The 22,059-nt window shown below is 38.7% G+C and overlaps 1 protein-coding gene across 1 annotated transcript in view; it reads left to right on the plus strand.

Moving 5' to 3' along the window:
- PTPN12 (protein tyrosine phosphatase non-receptor type 12) overlaps positions 1–20,379 on the plus strand; it is an 83,751-nt gene extending 63,372 nt beyond the window's left edge. The window contains exons 13-18 of the mRNA XM_052788901.1: positions 10,423–11,387; positions 14,777–14,854; positions 16,176–16,264; positions 17,260–17,290; positions 18,339–18,455; positions 19,070–20,379. Of these exons, the coding sequence (XP_052644861.1) occupies positions 10,423–11,387; positions 14,777–14,854; positions 16,176–16,264; positions 17,260–17,290; positions 18,339–18,455; positions 19,070–19,131 (1,342 nt within the window). The 3' untranslated portion in view covers positions 19,132–20,379. The remainder of the gene's footprint in view (positions 1–10,422; positions 11,388–14,776; positions 14,855–16,175; positions 16,265–17,259; positions 17,291–18,338; positions 18,456–19,069) is intronic.
- Positions 20,380–22,059: the final 1,680 nt, after the last annotated feature.

Consider the following 22,059-nt stretch of genomic DNA (forward strand, 5'->3'; position numbering starts at 1 on the left):
TGTGCCAGCACTGCTCAGCAGTAGCCAAAACACTGGTGTGTTATCAACACCTTTCTAGCTACTGATGCAGAGCACAGCGCTACGAGGGCTGCTATGGGAAGAATTAACTCCATCTCAGCCAGACCCAATACACTCTCTAAATACAAGCTTTAATATCTTTGCAAAGTCTGCATTTGAATATACTAATCTTGCGATGACTATGTGTGAGTAGACAAGCATACCCCTTCAGTAGTCAGATATGTTAGATCTACCTGTGGTCTAATTCTGCTAGGTGATAGTAGCAAAACATACTTCAAAAAAAGCTCAAATAATGACTGAACCCTCATTTTTGGAGGCAAAACCATAATGAAACATATCCATTTATTGAAGAAAATGTTACCTTACAGACAAGTGCTGCTATTTCCTATTGAGAAGAAAAATTGATCTCACCGATCCTTTCATTCAACAGAAGAAAAAGAAAATTCTCTCTAGCTATTAAAATAAATAGACTTGACTTTAAGGAAGCCAAAATAAATCTGAACCAACAGATTCATCTGCCTAAAATGGGTACCTAACCTGAGTGTTGGACAGCTAAAGAAGCAACTCTCCTAAAGTAAGTGCCTAAGTTCCCTAGCTAGTTTCTGGAAGGCTTATAGCTTATAATCATAGAATCATAGAATCATTTAGGTTGGAAAAGACCTTCAAGATCATTGAGTCCAACTATCAACCATGCCCACTAAACCATGTCCTGAAGTATCCCGTCCACTTGCTTTTTGAATACCTCCAGGGATGGTGAATCAACCACTTCCCCGGGCAGCCCATTCCAATGTTTGACAACCCTCTCAGTAAAGAAATTTTTCCTAATACCTAACCTAAATCTCCCTTGCCTCAACTTGAGGCCATTTCCTCTTGTCCTATCTCCAGCCACCTGACAGAAGAGACCAACACCCACCTCACTACAACCCCCTTTCAGGTAGTTGTAGAGAGCGATAAGGTCTCCCCTCAGCCTCCTTTTCTCCAGGTTAAACAGCCCCAGCTCCCTCAGCTGCTCCTCATAAGACTTCTGTTCAAGGCCCCTCACCAACTTGGTTGCCCTTCTCTGGACACGCTCCAACACCTCAATGTCTTTCCTGTAGTGAGGGGCCCAAAACTGAACACAGTACTCGAGGTGCGGCCTCACCAGTGCCAAGTACAGGGGAACAACCACCTCCCTGCTCCTGCTGGCCACACTGTTCCTGATACAAGCCAGGATGCCCTTGGCCTTCTTGGCCACCTGGGCACACTGCTGGCTCATATTCAGCCGGCTGTCAACCAGCACGCCCAGGTCCTTTTCCACCGGGCAGCTTTCCAGGCACTCTTCCCCAAGCCTGTAGCGCTGCATGGGGTTGTTGATACCGAAGTGCAGGACCCGGCACTTGGCCTTGTTGTACTTCATACGATTGGCCTCAGCCCATCGATCCAGCCTGTCCAGATCTCTCTGTAGAGCCTCCCTACCCTCAAGCAGATCGACCCTGCCTCCCAACTTGGTGTCGTCTGCAAGCTTGCTGAGGGTGCACTCAATCCCCTCATCCAAATCATCGATAAAGATATTAAACAGAACAGGGCCCAACACCGAGCCCTGGGGAACACCACTTGTGACCCGCCGCCAGCTGGATTTCACCCCATTCACCACAACCCTCTGGGCTCGGCCAGCCAGCCAGTTTTTCACCCAGTGAAGAGCACACTTATCCAAGCCACGAGACGCCAGTTTCTCAAGGAGCATGCCATGAGAGACAGTGTCAAAGGCCTTGCTGAAGTCAAGGAAGATAACATCCACAGCCTTTCCCTCATCCACTAGGTGGGTCACCTGCTCATGGAAGGAGATCAGGTTGGTCAAGCAGGACCTGCCTTTAGTAAACCCATGCTGACTGGGCCTGATCCCCTTCTTATAGGATGATGACAGAGGAGTCTTGTTAACCTGTGTTCATGATGAGTTCCAAGCTCTTCTTGAAACTTAGTCACTGAACTTAGATTCTGTCCAACACGTAAGTTCCTTATTAGTGTTCCTTGAAATAATTTTAGGTGTACCTAAGTTTTTATCTTTTTTTATATATTCATGTAATAATCATATATTCATAATTCATGTTTTACCACACTTCTGTCTTATCTGCATTGCATTGTTCTTGCTGCGTTAAGCTAAAAGCTTTTAATCTCTTATAAAACCTGGTCTTTTTTGGGCCTTGTTCCATAAACTCTTACTTTCCCATCTGCTAGCACTGGCAGGAAGATCAGTTCCTCAGAGGTGAAAAAATGGAAGCTTTTAGCAAAGCTGTTGTCATTTTCAAATGGAGATTATTTTTTAAAAACAATTAATTAAACCCCTCATGGAAGATGCTTGTGAGGAAAGAGTTTATTTGCTATTGGTCACATCTCCTCAGAATACCCAGTAATGAGCATGGGGTTTTTTTGATGTGGGAGGTAATTTTACAAATCTGCAGCCTACTTCAGTCAGGACTTAGAGCCAGGTTTTGCATATTGTGGATGTTCTGGCATAGGTTGACATCCTTTTCCTGGGGAGGATGGGAGAGCAGAATCTGTGAAAGATTCTAATTTAATTCCTGTATAGAGAAGGAAACTGTTAAACATGATGGATCTCCTTATTGCATCTGTAGCTTTTTTCCCCCGAGCCAAGATAAAAACCGTTGATTGGTGTTCCTTCTTAGTTAGCAGTCTCCAATTTGTATGTCACAATTAAAAAACCCAAAAGCCTCATGTACCTAAATTTTACACGAAAAATTCACCAGTTGGTTATTTTTATTCATTCCTTATACTTTTATATAAATTGTCTGCAGTATAGTTTGACAGCTTCACTGAACTGCAGCTTTTCTTCCACATGGATGGCAGTGATTTAATGCTTAAGTAAAATAATGTGGTTGTCTAGCTGCAGCTGGTTTATATTGAATTTAATTTTCCTATTTTAATTATGAGGGAGGATGTAGAGCTTGGTATCTATTTTTGGTTGATCGTAGCAGCTGCATTCTGTGACCTTGGCATCACTCTCTTTTATTTGCAAATGAAACCCTACAGTATACTGCATAGAATAACCATGGGTTACTTAAGGTTTTTTTTTTTTCTTTTGAACACCAGCCAAGTTTAATTTAAATCTGAACCATGGTGCCCTGTTTTAATAATATAGGTCTTTTCCATTGAGGCTACGACAGCTTAGATTTTAGCACATTCTAAAAATTCAGAATATATTACAGAAAAATCAAAAATAGCATTGCCATCGCTTCATTTTAGCTTTGTTTTTTTTCCAGGTGTACATTTTTGGTGCAAAGTTGTGGCATGGCTTTTTTTATTGACAAATTATTGTACTTTTGACAAATTATAATTAATTATTTTTTATTGTGACAAATAATTTTAAAAAGTTTCTTACCTAATGCATGGTTTACCTGCCAGCTGAGAAGCCATTACTTGGAGGTCTTTGGCACTAAGGCTCTGCATCAGCTGCTCAGGTTGTGTGGCAATAAAAGTGTATGAAAAAGCTGCCTTGATCACCTAGGGAAATTCTGTATACAGTTATGTATGTTGAAGTGCCAAGGTAGTGGAATTACAAGATAATCAGTAGCAGTTGTATATGAAGAGACACTGTCAAGGCTGAGTTATGAGAAGGCTTTCTATTTTTTATAACACAGTGTGATTTTACGAATGTACTTCAGAAATGCTTGCTTTTGCAATACATAAAAGCAGTGCAGGGTTAACTTAAAGGTCTAATACGGGAAAGCTTACTTCTTTTTCTCAAATGGCCTGGTATTCTTTGGTTCACTGATTCTTTTCTGTCTCAGTATGCTCTTTCATGAGCTTTCTATTAGTTTCCTGGTAATTTAAATCAAGCTGTTTTACAAACGACAGGAGACAGTATAGTAAATAATATTAGTAGTTCATCTTCAGATAATTTTCTGCCTCTGGGGGGAGAAGTGTCTATAGAGCACAGCTGTTGAAGGAAATACCCAAAGAAAGCATTATGCAGCAGCCCAAAATGCCCAAGATTTTCTGGCAAAGAGTTTTAGAAGAAGCTACTGCCAAACAAAGACCTCTTAAATGTATACATATCCTAATGTTTCTGCTTTGTAAAAAGAATCAAAAAGATTATTTGTAATGCAGAACATGTGAAATAATACTATGATGACAGTAAAATGGAAAAATTGTTACATATTCAGAGAAAACCGGGAAATCCTGAGTGGCATCAATTTCCTTTTTAAAAAAAATTACATCAGAATGCTATTTGGACATCACATTTTCTGACGATGGATATTCAATATTAATAAGGCAAAGAATGATTTTGATAAAGAATTTCTCATTTGATCACTCTAAGCTCTCACTTAAGAGTGAAGGAATGGACTTTACCTTCAAATATAATGGGGAACATTTTAATAGCTCTGTTTTTAGCTGTGTACAAGCAAGATGATTAAACAACTTCTGGGTTGCTGATTTGTGCAGTATTTCCTGTATCATCAGTTCTACGCATACCTCTAAGGGGGCTGTTTGTATACACGTGGGGTTCTGTTTACTAATGAATCAAATGGGAGAGGGATTTCATTAAACAGTGATCAGTGAAGAACTTCATGAATTTTGACTGGTATTATGGGCCTATAATCTTGACATATCTAGTTTAATGCTAATTTGCATGTTTAGGTAATTGTAATGCTTAATGGTATGTCTGTACCAGATAAGAAATTAGTTTTGCTGATTGCATGTATAACTCTGGGTCAGGAAAATGAGGTCAATAAGGGGGAAACCTCATTTTCAGTAGGAGGATTTAGTGGAGATTACTCATGAGCATCACTGCTGGTCAAAGGGGCATGTAAACATGTGTGCAAGTGAACTGTCTCCCCTTCCTTTTCCCCCTGTCTCTCTTCCTCCTGGAAGAGAGGAGAGAGATCTAAGAGGAGGGAAATTCTCCCATCTTTCTTAGTGGGTATGAAATTGGAGCAAGGCTTACTCTGCCTCCCCCCACTTGGCTTATCTTTACTAATTCAAACAACTTATTCTCAAGCTTGTTCATTTTTCAAGAATGTCTAGAGGCAAGAGATTTCCCAAATTACTTTTAATTAAATTGGTTTTATGTGTTTTGTATTCCTCCTATCTTAACGTAATGTAAAATAGCAATATACAAGCACAGGGAGGGGAGGAAGAGAAGGAATTTGAGGTCCAACCCTTTGTGACAGGAGTCAGGCACAGAATGGAAGAGAGCACCTGGGAGAACTGCAAGGGGATCTGGGGTTTTCGTATACAAAGATATAGTAACTTTTAGAAGATAATTTGGAAGCTGGGGAGCTTGGAGTACTTCAGTGGGTAGGGATTTTCGTAAACTGAAAATCTAAACGGTTCTCTTCAGTTTGTAATCCTTGTATAAGGATTTTAGTTCTTCATCCCATACTGCTATAGTATGGTGCTAATAAATCACAAGGATGAAACTCATGCTGTAGTCTGTCCCAAGACAGGTATGCTTTGAGTTCTGTGGAAGATTCAAATGTGAGGCAGTCCCCTTTTTTTTCTTAATTTTTTTTTACATAGGTCATGATAGTCTCAAGAATTTGCACTGGCTAAGTCCTTTTTAGGTCTTGTTTGCAAGTAGTGGAGCTAATAGTATTACTTTGATTTTGTGATATGATATGCAGACAAGTAACGAGAGCCTGTCTGCTGCCTTTTGTGAATAGACAGGCAGGAATTCTTGTGCAATTGTGTGGTCTTTAGCCCTATTCCCTATAACTCCTAAAAGTGAGCCCACTGTTGGCTTTATTCCAGCATAGCGGAAACAGCATGTTTGCTACTTCATGCTTTTTTTGTGTTTCACTTAAATAATGCCCTTAGGGAAGAGGTAGCAATTCAATTTTGTAGCTATCGAGGGGTTTTATTTGTCTATGCTCTCCAGTAACCTTTTTGAAAATGTGATGAAGATTTCTGAATCATCCTTGCTTCCTCTCTTGCTGTCTGACAAAGAAGATAGGCTGGCATATGTGAGCAGTATGAGAAGAAACGTCACCATGGATTGCTGGGTAATAAAATACTGAAGGGGTACAGAGTATAACTTGGTACTCTGCTTTTTTCTTATATGCCTTTCTACTTGTTTTTAATTAATACTTTCTTACTGATGTTGGCTGAGAAGGCGGAAGATTCTTTGGCCCTAGAGCTATGTTACTAGCCCATGTCTGCCAAGTAAAAAGGCTTTTCCAGACTTAGTAGGAGAAACAAAAGGAAGATGGAGACTTGACTTGGAAAGCCAAATGCCTTAATCGAGAAGCGCAGGAGACCAATGCTAGCCTTTGTCAGTCTTCAAAGTGAAGTCATTGATTTATCAAATTTCAGAATGTCTATTTTGAAGTATGTTTTATCATTAGAATAGTTTGGGTTGGAAAGGACCTTTAAAGGTCATCTAGTCCAACCCCCTTGCAATGAGCAGGGACATCTTCAACTACATCAGGTTGCTCAGAGCCCCGTCCAACCTGACCTTGAATGTTTCCAGGGATGGGGCATCTACCACCTCTCTGGGAAACCTGTTCCAGTGTTTCACCACCCTCATTGTAAAAAATGTCTTCTTTGTATCTAGTCTGAATCTACCCTCTTTTAGTTTAAAACCATTACCCCTTGTCCTATTGTGACAGGCCGTGCTAAAAAGTTTGTCCCCATCTTTCTTATAAGCCCCCTTTTAAGTATTGAAAGGCCGCAATAAGGTCTCCCTGGAGCCTTCTCTTCTCCAGGCTGAACAGTCCCAACTCTCTCAGCCTGTCCTCATAGGAGAGGTGTTCCATCCCTCTGATCAGCTTTGTGGCCCTCCTCCGGACTTGCTCCAACAGGTCCATGTCCTCCTTATGTTGGGGGGCCCCAGAGCTGGACACAGTACTCCACAAGAGCAGAGTAGAAGGGTAGAATCACCTCCCTCAACCTGCTGGCCATGCCTCTTTTGATGCAGCCCAGGATACGGTTGACTTTCTGGGCTGTGAGCACACATTGCCAGGTCGTGTCCATCTTTTCATCCACCAGTACCCCCAAGTCCTTCTCCACAGGGCTGCTCTCAATCCCTTCATCCCCAGTCTGTCCTGATACTGGGGACTGCCCCAAACCAGGTGCAGGACCTTGCACTTGGCCTTGTTGAACCCATAAGGTTCACATGGGCCCACTTCTTGACCTTGTCCAGGTCCCTCTGGATGGCATCCTGTCCCTCAGGTGTGTCAATCGTGCTGTTCAGCTTGGTGTCATCTGCAAACTTGCTGTGGGTGCACTTGATCCCACTGTCTATTTCATTGATGAATATATTAAACAGTACTGGTCCCAATACGGACCCCTGAGGGATACCACTTGTCACTGATCTCCATCTGGATATTGAGCTGTTGACCACTACCCTCTGGATGTGACCATCCAGCCAATTCTTCATCCACCAAAGAGTCCACCCATCAAATCCATCTCTCTCCAATTTAGAGAGAAGGGTGTTGTGGGGGACTGTGTCAGAGGCGTTACAGAACTCCAGAGAGATGACCTCTGTAGCTCTTCCCTTGTCTACTGATGTAGTCACTTTATAGTCAGATAAGCTGTGATATTAATAGCAAGCCTTTTCTTTGGTCTTGTCTGTCCATTGCTCTAAAAAGTCTTGTTAATGTTTTGGCAGTAGTGACAGCCTTTCTCTGTCCAGGTAGTTGTCTGATTAAAAAGGGTTTGAAAGACATGCCTCTTACTTCTGATCTGTACTTCTTACATCTTACATGTGTGACTGACTGTGATGATCTGGCTGAGATTTCTTGGAGCTCCCCTGCAGTTGCTGAAATGTTTCAGGCCTGTGTTAGACTCTTGGTTTCAGACGGAGCTTCCCCTGTGAAGGATTTGTAGGAACAAGATAGAAAGCATCCACCTCTAGCACTATCCAACTATTCCAAGTTGAATGGCAACCTGTATTTGTATGCTGGACTTCACCTATAAGCTGTGAAGGTGCTGTTTCATTATGTAGCTGATGGCTCATTATGAGATTTCTTTTTCCTCCACAGAGTTGTCTCTAAATGGCAAATATATTCTTATTCTTCATCTGAGTTAGTAATGTATGATTAACTACTACTGCTATCATGGAAGTTTCATTTAAATAGCCTGAAAGCATGGGGCCGGGAGAATATGATGGGCATATCATCCTGCTGGTCCTTACAACATGAGAGTTACTACTGGCACACCTTCTTCCAGACATGCCAGGTATGCTGTGTTCTCCCAGGTTTTACACAAATGCAGCAGGAGGATACTGCCACAGTGATCTGTCATCTCACAGGTAGTAAGAGTTTTTGCCTTTTTGGAAGCCTCTGCTTTCTGGCTTTCAGTGTGTAGCCTTGAATTAATTTGCCAATAAACGTCTGTGTCACAAGAGTACTGTGAACACTCTTCTGAATAGATTCAGTCTTTCAGATCTACCAGTGACTTAATTTTCAAGGGAGGTGTCCTGGTGAGAATGTCCTGCTCTAACCTTATCTCCAGGGGAAGGTTCCAAGTCTCCTGCTGCAGAGCTGGATTTAGATGATTCATGGTGCCCGTGACATAGATTATCCCAGAAAACTAAAGGTGTATGAGGATTTAGCAGACTTCTGCTTGTTCAAGGTTATTCTGGTGCTGGAACCACCTGAATGTGTCAGTAAAGACTCTGTAACCCTGGGAACTGTCTGTTCCCCTAACATGGGGGGATGGGAGCATCTGTCTTCTAAGTATCACTATCTTGGACTTTATGTGCTGGCCTGTATAGAGGGTTTATTACTTCCCCATGAAGGATATCTCTGCCAACAGCAGGAAGTGATCTGAGCTTTGTACATAAAATGAACTGGTTTCTCAGCTCAAGCATGTGGCCAAATTGCACTCCTTTGCAAACTGTAGTCTGTTGTGCTTTGATTTATCTGACTGGATTGAAAGTATCATTTCTTTATTTAATTGTATTTCTATTCTTTTCAAACATTTGTTTTGTACCTCAGTTATTACTCTGTTACTAGTCTTACATAATGAAACAAAATATTTTTAAAGGCTCTGAATAAAAATGTCTAATTCCTGTTTGTAGACAAGACCTTAATCAGTTGTGCAAAATGTTTGCAGTCAAATATTCTGCATCTAATCTGAAAGTAAATTGACCATATGCTGGAAGAGCTTCTCCTTTTAAGTAGCTTAAGATGAACTGTTGTGCTGGTTTTGGCTGGGGTAATTTTTTTCATAGTAGCTAGTATGGGGCTATGTGTTAGATTTGTGCTGAAAACAGTGTTGATAACACAGGGGTGTTTTAGTTATTGCTGAGCAGTGCTTACAAGAGCCAAGGCCTTTTCTGCCCCTTATAGTGCCCTACCAGCGAGTAGGCTGGGGGTGCACGAGGAGTTGGGAGGGGACGCAGCTGGGACAGCTGACCCCAACTGTCCCAAGGGACATTCCAGACCATATGACATCATGCCCAGCAATAAAACTAAGGGGATGGTTGGCTGGGGGCCACTGCTCGGGGACTGGCTGGGCATCGGTTAGTTGGTGGTGAGCAATTGTTTTCGTTTGCATCACTTGTCTTGGGTTTTATTTCTCTTTTTTTTTGGTTATTTTCTTTTTCGTTACATTGTTGTTGTTGTTGTTGTTGTTACTGTTATTTCAATTATTAAACTGTTCTTATCTCAACCCATGAGTTTTCTCACTTTTACCCTTGCAGTTCTCCCCCCACCCCCCCCAGTCCTGCTGGCAGGGGAAGAGAGTGAGCAGCTATGTGGTGCTTAGTTGCCGGTTGGGGTTAAACCACGACAACTGTAATAATAAGTGCTGTGATCTTGCTAATATGCACTGTAATGTGGATCATATATTCTACTGTGAATGGTTTTTATGCAGTGTGCACCTCATGTCAGCTAAATTTGGTCTGCATCATCAGCCTTACAACTATGGAGGAACTATTAAATACACAAATATAAAAATAAAATTCTCCTAGGTATGTGCAGAAAAATAAAAATAAAGGAAGATATTTGGTATTAAGCAGGCTGCAAGTTTTTTTCTGGAAGAAATTTTTCTTGGCTTTATTGAAAATTGAATTCCATATGTCGTGTTCCTCTGAGCCACTTCTTAAGAATGAAGCAAGCAAAAAAAAGTACTGAAATCCTGCCACAAGAGGGCCTTTCTTACAGAGTCTTTGAAAAAATGCTTCTGGGAAAGGATGTGAGCAATCTTTGAACTATCAATGAGGATTAGTTGTGGCTTGCATTCATGTGTCTGCGATATTTGGAAAGACGTTTTGAATGTGTTGACTTAATTCTTGCCTACCCCATTAGTCATATTTTATAACTATTGTTTGTATGCAGTGGAAACGCTGCTTGGAGTTCAATATTGGCATGAAAGCATTACTACTGCAGAGATGGATGGATAGATGTCTTAAATATTGTCAAAATACAGAAAACTTACACAATTGTTTTGGGTTTTTTGCAGTTGCCTTGTAGAAGGAGACGCTAAAGAAGAAATCTTGCAGCCTCCAGAGCCTCAGCCAGTACCGCCAATCTTAACACCATCTCCCCCATCAGCTTTTCCAACAGTCACTACTGTGTGGCAGGACAATGATAGATACCATCCAAAGCCAGTTTTGCACATGGTTTCGTCAGAGCATTCAACAGACCTCAACGAGAATTATAATAAGTCAATAGAACATTCAGGGAGGAATGAACCCAGTGAATGTGCAGAGAAAAGGCTGGAGCGCAACTTAAGTTTTGAGATCAGGAAGGTACCTCTTCAGGAGGGACCACGAAGCTTTGATGGGAACTCCCTGTTGAACAGGGGACATGCAATTAAAATGAAGCCTGTGTCATCCTGTGTAATTGATAAGAGCTTTAAGCCACAGGGACAGATTTCAGGGGATTCATTTGTAGGTGCTTCTCAAAACTCATGTATGGATTGCAGCGTGCCACATTCTAACACAGCCTTAATAACTTCACCGGAAAGTTTGCAGAGTCAGCAGGTTTCTGATACTCCACCAAGACCAGATCGTCTGCCTCTGACAGAAAAGGGACATGCCACGTGGTCACTGCGTGGGCCTGAAAATGCACTGCGTACGTCAGTATCTGAAGACATGTCTTCAGACATCTTATGTCATGGTGTTAAAACTCTGTCTCTGGTATCAAATGCCACAGTTGAACATCCTTCCAGTGATAATGTTGATCATACTACTATTTCCGTTCGAGCACCCCTCTGTTTTACTAATCCTCTTCATTCAGATGATTCTGACACAGATGAGATGAACTTTGATGGAGCCATGAGCAAAAGTGCATCTAATGTTTCAACCGCAAGTGCCACAGTTTCTGCTGCCACGAATACTGAAAACATTTCTGCCAGAAAAGTATTGCCAATGTCTATTGCTAGGCAAGACTTAACAGCTGTAACATGTTCTGAAGATGGCAAAGGTAGGTTTCATCGTGGTTCACAAGTGCTACTCTTTAACCTGGTTGCATCTGTAGAGTTGGAGAACAAATTTCTTTACAGTGCAATTTTCTAAATGTAAATTTAAACAGTGCAGTATGGCAGCTTCAGAAAGGGTGTAACTCTTTTCCTCCCAGTTTTTGGTTTGCATGTGAGCTATGTCTGTTACAAGGTACTACAGACCTTGATAAGCTGCTTCAAAAGCTTTATTGTGAGGTATGAATGCATTCTTAATTGCAGGTTTTTGTGTTATTGGTTGGCGTATTTTCTTCTCCGTGTCCGGTTTCACGGAAGTGTCTATAATAATGGCAGTTTTGGGTAGTCAAAGTATTTTAAACAGGCTTGTCCAAACACACATCAAATTCATGCTTACTGGTTGATGTGCTGGTCCTAAAAATGTAGATGTAACCTCTTTCACTGTATCAGTCTTTGAAGTTGCTCCTGCATTTTAATAGCATTGCAAATATTTAGCCCCGCTTTCCTCTTTTTCTGTACATGGCCGGGGGAGACAAAATAACATTGCTGTTCATCTAAAAATCTAAGTTCTGCTTTAGTAGTGCTTTGAAAATTATTCGATCGCTTTTAATCTTTTACTGCTTTTTGGAATTCCTTGAGCAAGGAAAGTTTGCAAGACTGCTTCTGCAAAAAGTTACAACATCATTTATTGAAGGCAAAAGGGTCCTAAAATGTGCAGATTCAGATTTCAGTCAGGCTGGCGCACTTAGATCAGATGGAGGACATAGATGGGAAGAACAAATTAGGCCTTGGTAACTGCCTGTGCAAAGTCCAACAAAACACATAGTAAGGCTGTGGAGCTGAAAGGAGAACATGAGTTTTGTATTTGGGTCAGACTCTTGTGCTAGGAGCTCCTTACAGTGATGGCCTTGCTTCAGGAGCCTCTGCAGACTACATGACTTTCTGAGGTGAAATGGTGCTCAGTGGATGATGCAAGATGCAGAACAAGCTGAATTAAAAATACTTGCTTTGTGAACTAAGTTTTCACCAAAAGTCATATATTCAGAAATGTGAACTATTTTGCAGCTTTAAAAACGTTTCTGTAGATTTTGTTGTGTTATGTATATGCACAAAACAATACTTGCACATATGTATGTGTTTTTAACGCTGCGACACTTTAAAAATGCTTTGCATAGCAAAGCCCTTTATGTCATAGTTACTTCAATGTTTATACCAAGCAGTCCTCCTTGGATTTGTTTTTGGTAGATTTGCCTGCTATAGTATTTTTCCAACACTGCTTTTAGCCAGGCTTTTTTCCTTCTTTCCCAGGGCAATCATTATTTATCACTGTTTAAAAATCGTTACCTCTCTACACATCTCTTTATGTAGCTGCTGTAAGAACATGCAAATAAAATAAGAGATATATCATAAATACAATAAAGAAATGGGAGAAATGTCACTCAAGAATTTGTTTCCTGTAACTGTATATCAGGAAATCCTGAAATAACAGTACAGCCTTTGTGGTGCTGGTGTGCTGCTGATTTCACAGGAATGGCTTAAAATTTTTATATTAGTTTTTTATGATTTATCTTTTGTTATCAAGGGTGTATGTGGTCCCTTTTGTATGATAGTGAGCACTTCCCATTTTATATTCAGGTTGCAGGTCTTGATCTACCTCGGACTCCAGAATATAGGGTTAGATTGCTTTGCACCAGTGATCCTAAACCATGTTTTACAGTGTTTTTTTAATTTTCATACTTGTTCAGGACTCTTCTGTTTGAAGCTGGGGATTTGGGTACAATCATCAATGAAGCTTGCCCGTGAACATACCAGCACCCTAGTTGCTTAACCATAACTTGGGTGTGCATAGTCTTACCGCATAATTAAATCCTCTTTTTAGTTCAAATGAAGTGAAAAGTAGTTGTGCCCTGAGGCTAGAAAAAACCCCAAACAGCAACAACAACCCCGCAACAACAACCCCACAACAACAACAACAAAATAAACCCCAAAACTCATTTTCAGTTAGTGCATACTCCATAGTGACTTTATTTGCTGATTTTTGTAGAGACTATTTCAATAAATGAAGGTTTTCTTATGCTGTATAGTAAACTTGAGATGGAGCCGATGTCAGAGAAGTCACTTTGAATGTGTTTGGCTTGTAAAATGGGATGGAGTTCTTGTTCCTGCTGCTGGCATGTTGGCAGGGCAAACTTCATGGCTTCGGTAGTTGAAAAATGTGTTTTCATCTTTTTATGAATCCTGTGTAGAATACAGTTGTCAGATGAGACTTCTTATTGCAGCAGCTACTTTGAATTGTTTTAAACCTTTAATTTCTACTCCAAGTTCCTTAGCAGGCTGGAGTGGGGCTTTTGCTGCCAGAACAGCTTGTGTTAGTACACTCCTGAGAGGCGAGAGGGAACAGACTGAGGACAGGATGTGCCACTGGCACCGACTGTATCCATCTCCTCTGGCTCTTATTTACCCTTCTGGCTAGTAAACCTTGTGCTAGACTGTTTTAACTAGTTTATATCAGTAGTGTGGGAGCCAGCCTGGGTGGGCCCTGAGATGGACTTGGGAAGCAAAACTGAGATTTGGGGCTTTAGAGAAGTGGTTAATGTGGAGCTTCCTAGAACTTACTGTCTCACAATGCAGTCCTGAAAAGCAATGTTGCTTAATGTCCTTGCACCATGCAATCTAGCTGTGCTGTATTGACTTTGGAAGTATGGTTAGAGCCACTTAAGAAAAGACAAAAATCGCTGCTCATCAGCAGTAAATTACTGTCTTCAGCACAGCTGAAGAGCTCATATATGTTTGCAACATGCTGCTTACCATAGTTAGGGAGATTCATCAGTGGTGCAGCTAGTAGGCACCAACTGTGTATAGTTACTGGTATGTGTAGAAGAGTTCAAGAAGTCAATGTGTTGTAATGAGCTTAACTCACTTGCAGTGGCTGCAAATAGACATGTAATTGAACTGCAGTTAAATTACAGTAACTACTATGGTTACAGTTACTGGCAAGTTACTTGTTCAACAAGCCAATGGTACCATTCCAGTGCAGACTGTTAATTCTACTTATCTTTTGTTTCTGAAAGAATGAAGAAAATGTATTCATTGGAGTTGCTGAAGGCTTTTTTCCTCCAAATTATTCAGACTGAAAATGTATTTTACTTTTTTTTCTCTCATAACACGCAAACTGATCCTACCCCCTTAATGTGAAGGTAGTGTTGTTAGCATGAAGTTGCTCCCAAGACATTAGTATGGTAAACCAAAATGTTTTATATTTAGAGCAAATTTTCCTTTTGCTTTAAATTTAATACCAAGTTTAGGATGATCTCCCGTATCAAGAGATCAACTTCTAAAAATGTAGGAGGAAAATTTAAATATGTTTTAACTTATCTAAATGTTGTATTTGATTTAGATGCTGATACTAGTGAAGATTCCTCTCCCCCGCTCCCAGAAAGAACACCAGAATCATTTGTATTAGCAAGTGAACAGAGTGAGTTCTTAATGTTTTGTGATAATTGGGGATAAAATGTGAAACGCATTTCAGTATTATATTTGAATGCACCTGCTTTTTGGTTAATCTTAAAGTGTTGGAGCAAATTGTAAAATGGAATGAAATCTAGCATGTGTAATGGCTTATTTTGAGGTTTAACTTTCACAAGCCCTTGAACACAGTCAAATTATTTCTCATTTTCTGACTAAGCATGCTGTTACATGGTATTTAAGTATATTGGAGACTTTAATATTGTTTTCAGTGGAGCTGGTTTTCAATCTGAAGGGTATGGAGATGAGATACAGTGGGGAAATGCAGTACAGTTAGGGGATTCCCCAGCTATTTTAGTTTCCTGCTGCTCCCAGGTAGGGCCTGGGAGAACACATGAACAGTGATTATCTGATTCTCCTTTCTTGGGCAAAGGAAGAAGATGACATTTCATACTGCACTGCATCTAATGAACAAGCCCAGTTTATTTAAGTTTAACATAGTTTACTCTTTGCCTGTATCAGATAACTGAAAGAGAAAACTGACGCTTAAAAATGATGTGCTTATATCTTCATATTTCATTCCTCAAGCTAGTAATGGCAGAATACAAAAAAGATTAATTGAAGTGATAAATTAGGTTGATGTTTGGTATCTTCCAAAAAACCTAGTTATTTACTGAGGCTTTAGTGTCACTTTGTGAAACTGAAAAATTTTTGGCCAAAGTAGTTAATATAGATATTTTCAGCATAAAAACATTGAAGTTTTGTAAATATGTCCGTTGAGTATCATAAGCATAGGTAGTTCAGAGTCAAAGTGATCCTTTCTTTGGATACTGCGGACTTGCTGCTTTTCTGCAAGTACACAAGAAACAAAGTTTTTTCTTTAAATAAAAAAATTAAAAACTCTTTGGGGCTGGAATCACTAAAAACACTTCAATTTTGATTGTGTTTTTGCATGGTGTCAGTAAAGGACAGATATGTCTGTCCTAACTTGTGTGTTTTCTTTACTTAGTCTTTTTCAGATCTATTATTACTGTACAGCTGGGGTAACAAAATTTTTAAAACATCATTGAAAAAGAAGCTAGTTTTCCTATTGGTTAGGAATGCCCAAATGAAGGAAAGGAATATCCACAATACAAACACTGCAGTCTTGTGTCTTGAATTATGTTGTGTTTTCCCTTACCTTGAGCGCTCTTCATGTAAAGAGAGATTCATGTTTTTACAAGCATTTAATTTAAAAAAAAGTTCCTTTATAGCACATTTCTAATGCTGTGTTCTAATGCCTCATCATGCAGAGAACTCAAGTATGTTGAGTTTGATTTAATTTTTCCTAGGCACACCCTTGCAGAAGCCAGTTATGATCGCACAGTCTGAGTGGAGCATATTGCGTGATCAGCATCTCCCTGAACAAACAGTCTCTATAGTAAGTATAGGAGACAAGTCTGTACTAATCAGTCATTTCTAGTTCGCTTGGAAGCTACAACAAAAACCAAAATACATACTTGTGAAAAGTTACAGCTGTTGATCATCTACAACTGGCCAGTTTTTCTTCTCCCTGAGCTGCTGAACTGATGCGTTAAGAGCATGTTTTCTTTCCCAGAAAACTGTCTGATTTTCTAAGTTCAGCAATACTTGTAAAAGTCATCCTTAATATACCTTAAATTATGGCTTTAAGTGTGTAAATATGCCGCTTTTATGGAGCTTGCTCTCTGCCCTTAATTGATCATAGGCTAATTCAAGCTGGAGGAGAATTGCGGTCTCTAGTCTAACCTGCTGCATGAAGCAGGGACTCAGACCAGGCTGCTCAGGGCTTTATCCAGTTGGGTCTTGAAAACCTCCAGAGATGGAGACTTCATATTCTCTGTGGGCAGCCTGTTTAACTGCTTGATAAAATTTTTCCTTATATCCATATTTATTTTAAACAAACCCTTTTCTGCCCATCAGATTGCACTTTTCACATCAGTCTACTAGTTGCTTAAAGTCGTCCAGCGTAAACAGCTGGCAAAACTTCAAAAGCATATAAATCCTCTTTACATTCATGCCTTTTTTTTTGTGCATCCCCAATATACTTTTCAGCCACCTTTACACACCACTTAAAAATGTGACAAAAAAGATAGATGTGAATTTTCAGGGACTGTAAATTTAGTATGAGAACTAACCTACCTAATTTTGCAAATAATTTGTAATGTGGCTACTTTAACTTTTTATTAAGTATTAAGTAAGGTTCTGATAGTAAATTCTTTATTAACTACTGTAACATGTTTTGTCATGTTATAGCAGGTCAGAAATGCAGAAGCAAGTAGATATTTCCACTGATGATGTATATTTTTTGAATAAGTTTTCATCATAAATTTTTGGTGTTCTTTTAGTATTTTGGAAGCATTTTATAGAATTATTTTAAATATTTCTTATTAACAGGGTTTGAAAACAACTTCAGCTATACTACCTGGTAAGTGATGGAAATTATTTTTTTTTTAAAATACATTTTTTCTACCGAACAAAACTTTTCCTGAACTTGGCTTTTGCTCTGAAGATATCTAAGTATATTGTCAAAACACTGGTATTTCTGGAAGGCCTTCTGTTTTTAAAGCTCCTAAGGTTTTCTGAGGAAGCAAGTTACAAGTCTAATTTAAAAATTTATGTTAAACTTTGGGTGTGCTAACATAATGAAGACCAAAAATACAAAATTTAAATGCATATTATAATGACAACATCTTTTCAGCTTAGTTAAAATGTTCCCATGTTATTGCAATAGAAATTGTAAAAGTTGGTGAATTAATTTCTTTAATTTCATAAAGACAGGAGTAAACCTGAAATAAGTTCAGCAGTGATATGTGTGTGTGTATATATGTATGTATGTATGTTGCATGTTTACCAGTGTTTTATTTTTGATCTTCTGAAAAGGCTTCAGTAAGAACTGTAGGCTATCAGCTGATGTTTAACTTTGCAGCAAGCTGCTTCAGCTGTAAGCTTATGTCTGCCATGTATCTTCTGCTTATGTTTGAATGGGCTTGTACAGTCCATTTGGAGCTGCGTATAGATTTTTTAAAATAAATTAGTTTTTCAGAAATTTTACAGATTTGCTCATAGGGCGATTATACAAGTAATGCAACACAGAGTTACCTATCATGTCTTCTTAAGCACCTTTAGTTTAGAAAGAACATGAACAGATGCATTTATATTGATGTATTAAACGGTACTGTGAGCTCTTGCTATAAAAAGGTGCTAGATGGGATTTTAAATATCTATACAAACGTTAAAAAAAAAAAATCCATATCTGGCAAACAGAAATGTGTCACTGTCATTGAACATCTGCTTCATAAAGAATTTTGAAGTATGTTTTTTAAAATATGAGAAATTGGCTTTTAAATCTTTTTTTTTTTTAAATAATATTTGGTGCAAGTTGTGGTCTGGACTGAGCTTTACTTAAAAATAGCGTTCACACAGTGCTGACTAAATGAATGTTACAGTAAGGGGGGGGTGTGTGTGTTTTCCAGATCGCCCTGAAAGAAGCAACAAAACACCAACTGACGTTTTACCTCAGATTTCTTTTTCTGGTTCCACTGATACAAGAGGTCAAATTTCAGAATTGCCTGCAGAAGTAACAGATATTGGTAATTACAGTTCATTCAAAACATAATGACTAGATGATTTAAACAGAAGATTCATTAGCAGTACTAGTTTGGATAGCTGCTACTACTATCTCCCTCCAACTTGCTGAGGTGCAGAACCCAGCCAAATAAGCCTGCCTTGTCTCTTCAGCATTGCTGAAAGAGATTTTTCCCAGAATGAGAGATTCAGTCATTCTTGACTTTGTTTTTTAGAGTGTATGAAATATGGAATTATTCAAATGGGATATGATTTCTGTAGAGCTCTGAAAACTTTCAGAAATAATACCTGAGAAAACTGCTTTGGTATGCAGAGAAGGAAAAAAATCAATAAATGAAAACAAAGGCTGTATGTAATACTGTATTTACTGAAAAGTACTTTCCAAGTGAGGTTTAAATAATGAACTGTAATTAGATACAAATTCTTCATGTTTGTATTTCCTGTGGCCATAGTGCTTTTTGGAGTTCCTAATACTACAAAGTCATTTTCTAGCCCTGAGAATAAACTTCTTCCATAAGAGCTGGAGCATATCTTACACTGATCCCTCTGACTGCTGCCAACATTTGTGAGACTGTGTTGTCCGAGTGGACAGAAGTATTAAAAACATTTCTTTCCTTAGGTTTTGGTAACCGCTGTGGAAAGCCCAGAGGACCAAGAGAGCCACCTTCAGAATGGACATGATCCAAGAACCAATGGACATACCATCAATAAATTATACTGGAAAACTCAAGTGCCACTGAGAACTAGAAAAATAGTATTCCACTTTTCTGGGAGGCAACTAACACAGAGCAGTGTAGATCTAACTACCAAATGGTACACTCTTACAGTACATCCCATGCAAAACTTTAAACATTGTTCACAACAGTGGATTCCAGTATTACAACTTAACTTTTTGCTGGGGCCATCTACCTGCCTTATCACACTTAGGAGAAAGTATTACATATGATTTATTTTGTAACTTCAAGTATTATTGCCTTAACGTCTTTTAACCCTGTTACACGCTGCTTGTAGACATATGTTAATATAGTAATACTTTTGACAGATTGTGTTTATGGACTACTTTTTGCTAACGTTTGATTACCATGTATGCATTATTTTGTATATGTACAGGGCAAGTAAGTATATAATTTGATAAAGTTGCAATCATAAAATATTAACAGAAGATGTAAGAAATCTCTGCATGATCTAAATTTTTGTGTACCTTATTTGTAAATTATTTGCCCTGAAGTTTTAGAAAATAGTTTCTGGGGTTTTTTACAAAAATTGCTGGACACACACAGCCAGAATTGCAGGTTAGCAGAGATAAAGATTGTAATACATTTTGTAAATTGTAAGCAAAAGGTTATTTTTATATTATATACTGTTTAATTGTCAGACCTAATTTGTTCTGGTTTTCATCTAGTCATGGAGATTCAGTAAGTGCCTTGAAACAGTATTGAATTCTCTTAGCCTGTGTATGTTACTTCAGTGTTTTGAGTTCATCTGGAATTAGATTATAAAAAATATTTGTACGTTTCTAGTATATTTGACCTGCCAGTAAAAGAGAAACCATTCTACGTAATCAACACTCCTTAGTTTTCATTTTAATGTTTCATCAGTTGCAATCTTTAGAAAATTCATCTCTATCAACTTTCTGTATAATAGGATTTTACAGTTTTAATATGGCGTGTTTCTAATTTGGGAAAACCAGAACACACTGGTAAAAGGACTGTTTAAATACCACTGTCTTCTCTTACAAATGGTAAATACCATTTTTGTTGTTCAGCGACTGTGTATGTAAGAAAGCAACTTATATGAAGGTTCACATAGAGCCCTTGCAGCTACACTGTATCTTGGCAATATATTATGTCAAGAGTTAATCCTTATAAGGATTCCTTACTTAAACTTTTCTGTAATACAATCTTTAAATTAAAGAAAGTCAAAATCTCACTATGGGTGTTTTTACTCTTAAGAAAAAATCTGTATTCAGAAGCAAACTAAAATAGAGTGAAGGATAGCAGTCTGGCTTAGCTTATAGATCTCGTACGTGAACAAAATAGTGAATCTCAGGATTTTATTTTTAGAAACTACTTGAAAAGTTCTGGCTAGCAATGATGCTGGAGAAGTGAAGAAGAATGTTTAGAGGAAAAAACCAATTATTTTAGGTAGTGAAACTATTAATCTGATCTTTAGCCATGGAAACGTTACATCCAATTTGCTACTTGTACCTTTAGGGCCTCTCTGCTAAAAGAAAGCTAATGCCCAGATAGCAGCCCTATTATAACTTTCAAGAGGTACATAACTTGCAATTACTGTCTGACTGTGGATTAATCACGATGCATTTGGTACTCATGACAGACTGCCTAGCTGGGGAGCTCTTTCAAAGAACTGTATGCACTGTAAATACTTATCTTAACTTCCCATGGATATAGTTTTGCAATTATTCATTTAAAAATAAATAATTCAATGATTTATGTCATTTGGGATAACCTATATCAACTAGATTTCTGCTTTGTAAACAGTTCAGACAGCTGGAATGTCTTGCAGTTGGCAGAAAAAAGTTGGCCTGAACTTTGTTCCCCTTCCCCTGCATTGAAGATGATTAGCTGAGACTTCCCCATTTATGGATCTCCTGTGGTTTTGTAATGCACGATGGGCTGTCATCACCACTGGACAGTCCAAATCATTGTAACTTTTTGAAACAACTGTTAAATAAGAAAATTTCCAAATAAGTTTTGGATGTACTTCTTAAGGATCATTTCCATATTTCTCTACCAAGAAAATACAGAACTGTGGGGATTGTAGATTTTCTGGTTTCCACATTTGAATTTCGGTTAGAGCAAGGGCTGACAAAAATCTGTGCACTGTATACAGGCCATCTGGTAATGTTTAATTAAAGTGCATCCAGGTTCATATTTTTTCCCTTAGATTTGCATGGATTTGGATCATATTCCAGACTGAGTTCATCACGGAAAGTTCTCAGCCTTTCTTTGCTTTAGCAACATGAAACTGTGATTGTCCTGTATGGATTTTTGTATCCTTTGACAGACCTGTTTTAAAATTCAGTTGCCTGCTTATGTTCATCTGAGATTTATATTTTCACCTAGTTTATTTCAGGTAAACTGACAGATTTAAGTGCAAGGCAAAACCTGCCCAATGTCATTACTTTCTGTATCCGCCCTTGTAGGTGGTACAGTGATAAGCACAGGGTTGGGTGCTGTATGCTGGATAGTTTCACGTGGTAACTTTGAAATGTTATCCAGTCTTAACAGCTTCTTCAAAAAACAAGACCCTTCTTTGCTGTGGTTATTTGAAATTGAATTTAAAGGGGTTTAGAATATTACATTAGTTTGCAAATTATCACTGAATACAGATCTAGACCAAGTCACTTTATACATGTATTGAAATCAATCACAGAATAATCTTTCCTTTCATTTAGCTCCAGTCTTCCATGTTATTTTTTCCAAAAGCAGTCTTCAACTTCAGTCTCTAAAGCTTTTATCAGGCATACAGTTGACTTGATCAATGTAGCATAGAACCAGTAACACTACTCAACCCAGCTATTCTTCTTAATAACCACTGCATTGACTTGTTCCTTCAGTATTTTTCTAATATTTTCTAATATTCCAT

Source organism: Harpia harpyja, chromosome 6, assembly GCF_026419915.1.
Source record: "Harpia harpyja isolate bHarHar1 chromosome 6, bHarHar1 primary haplotype, whole genome shotgun sequence".
NCBI lineage: Eukaryota > Metazoa > Chordata > Aves > Accipitriformes > Accipitridae > Harpia > Harpia harpyja.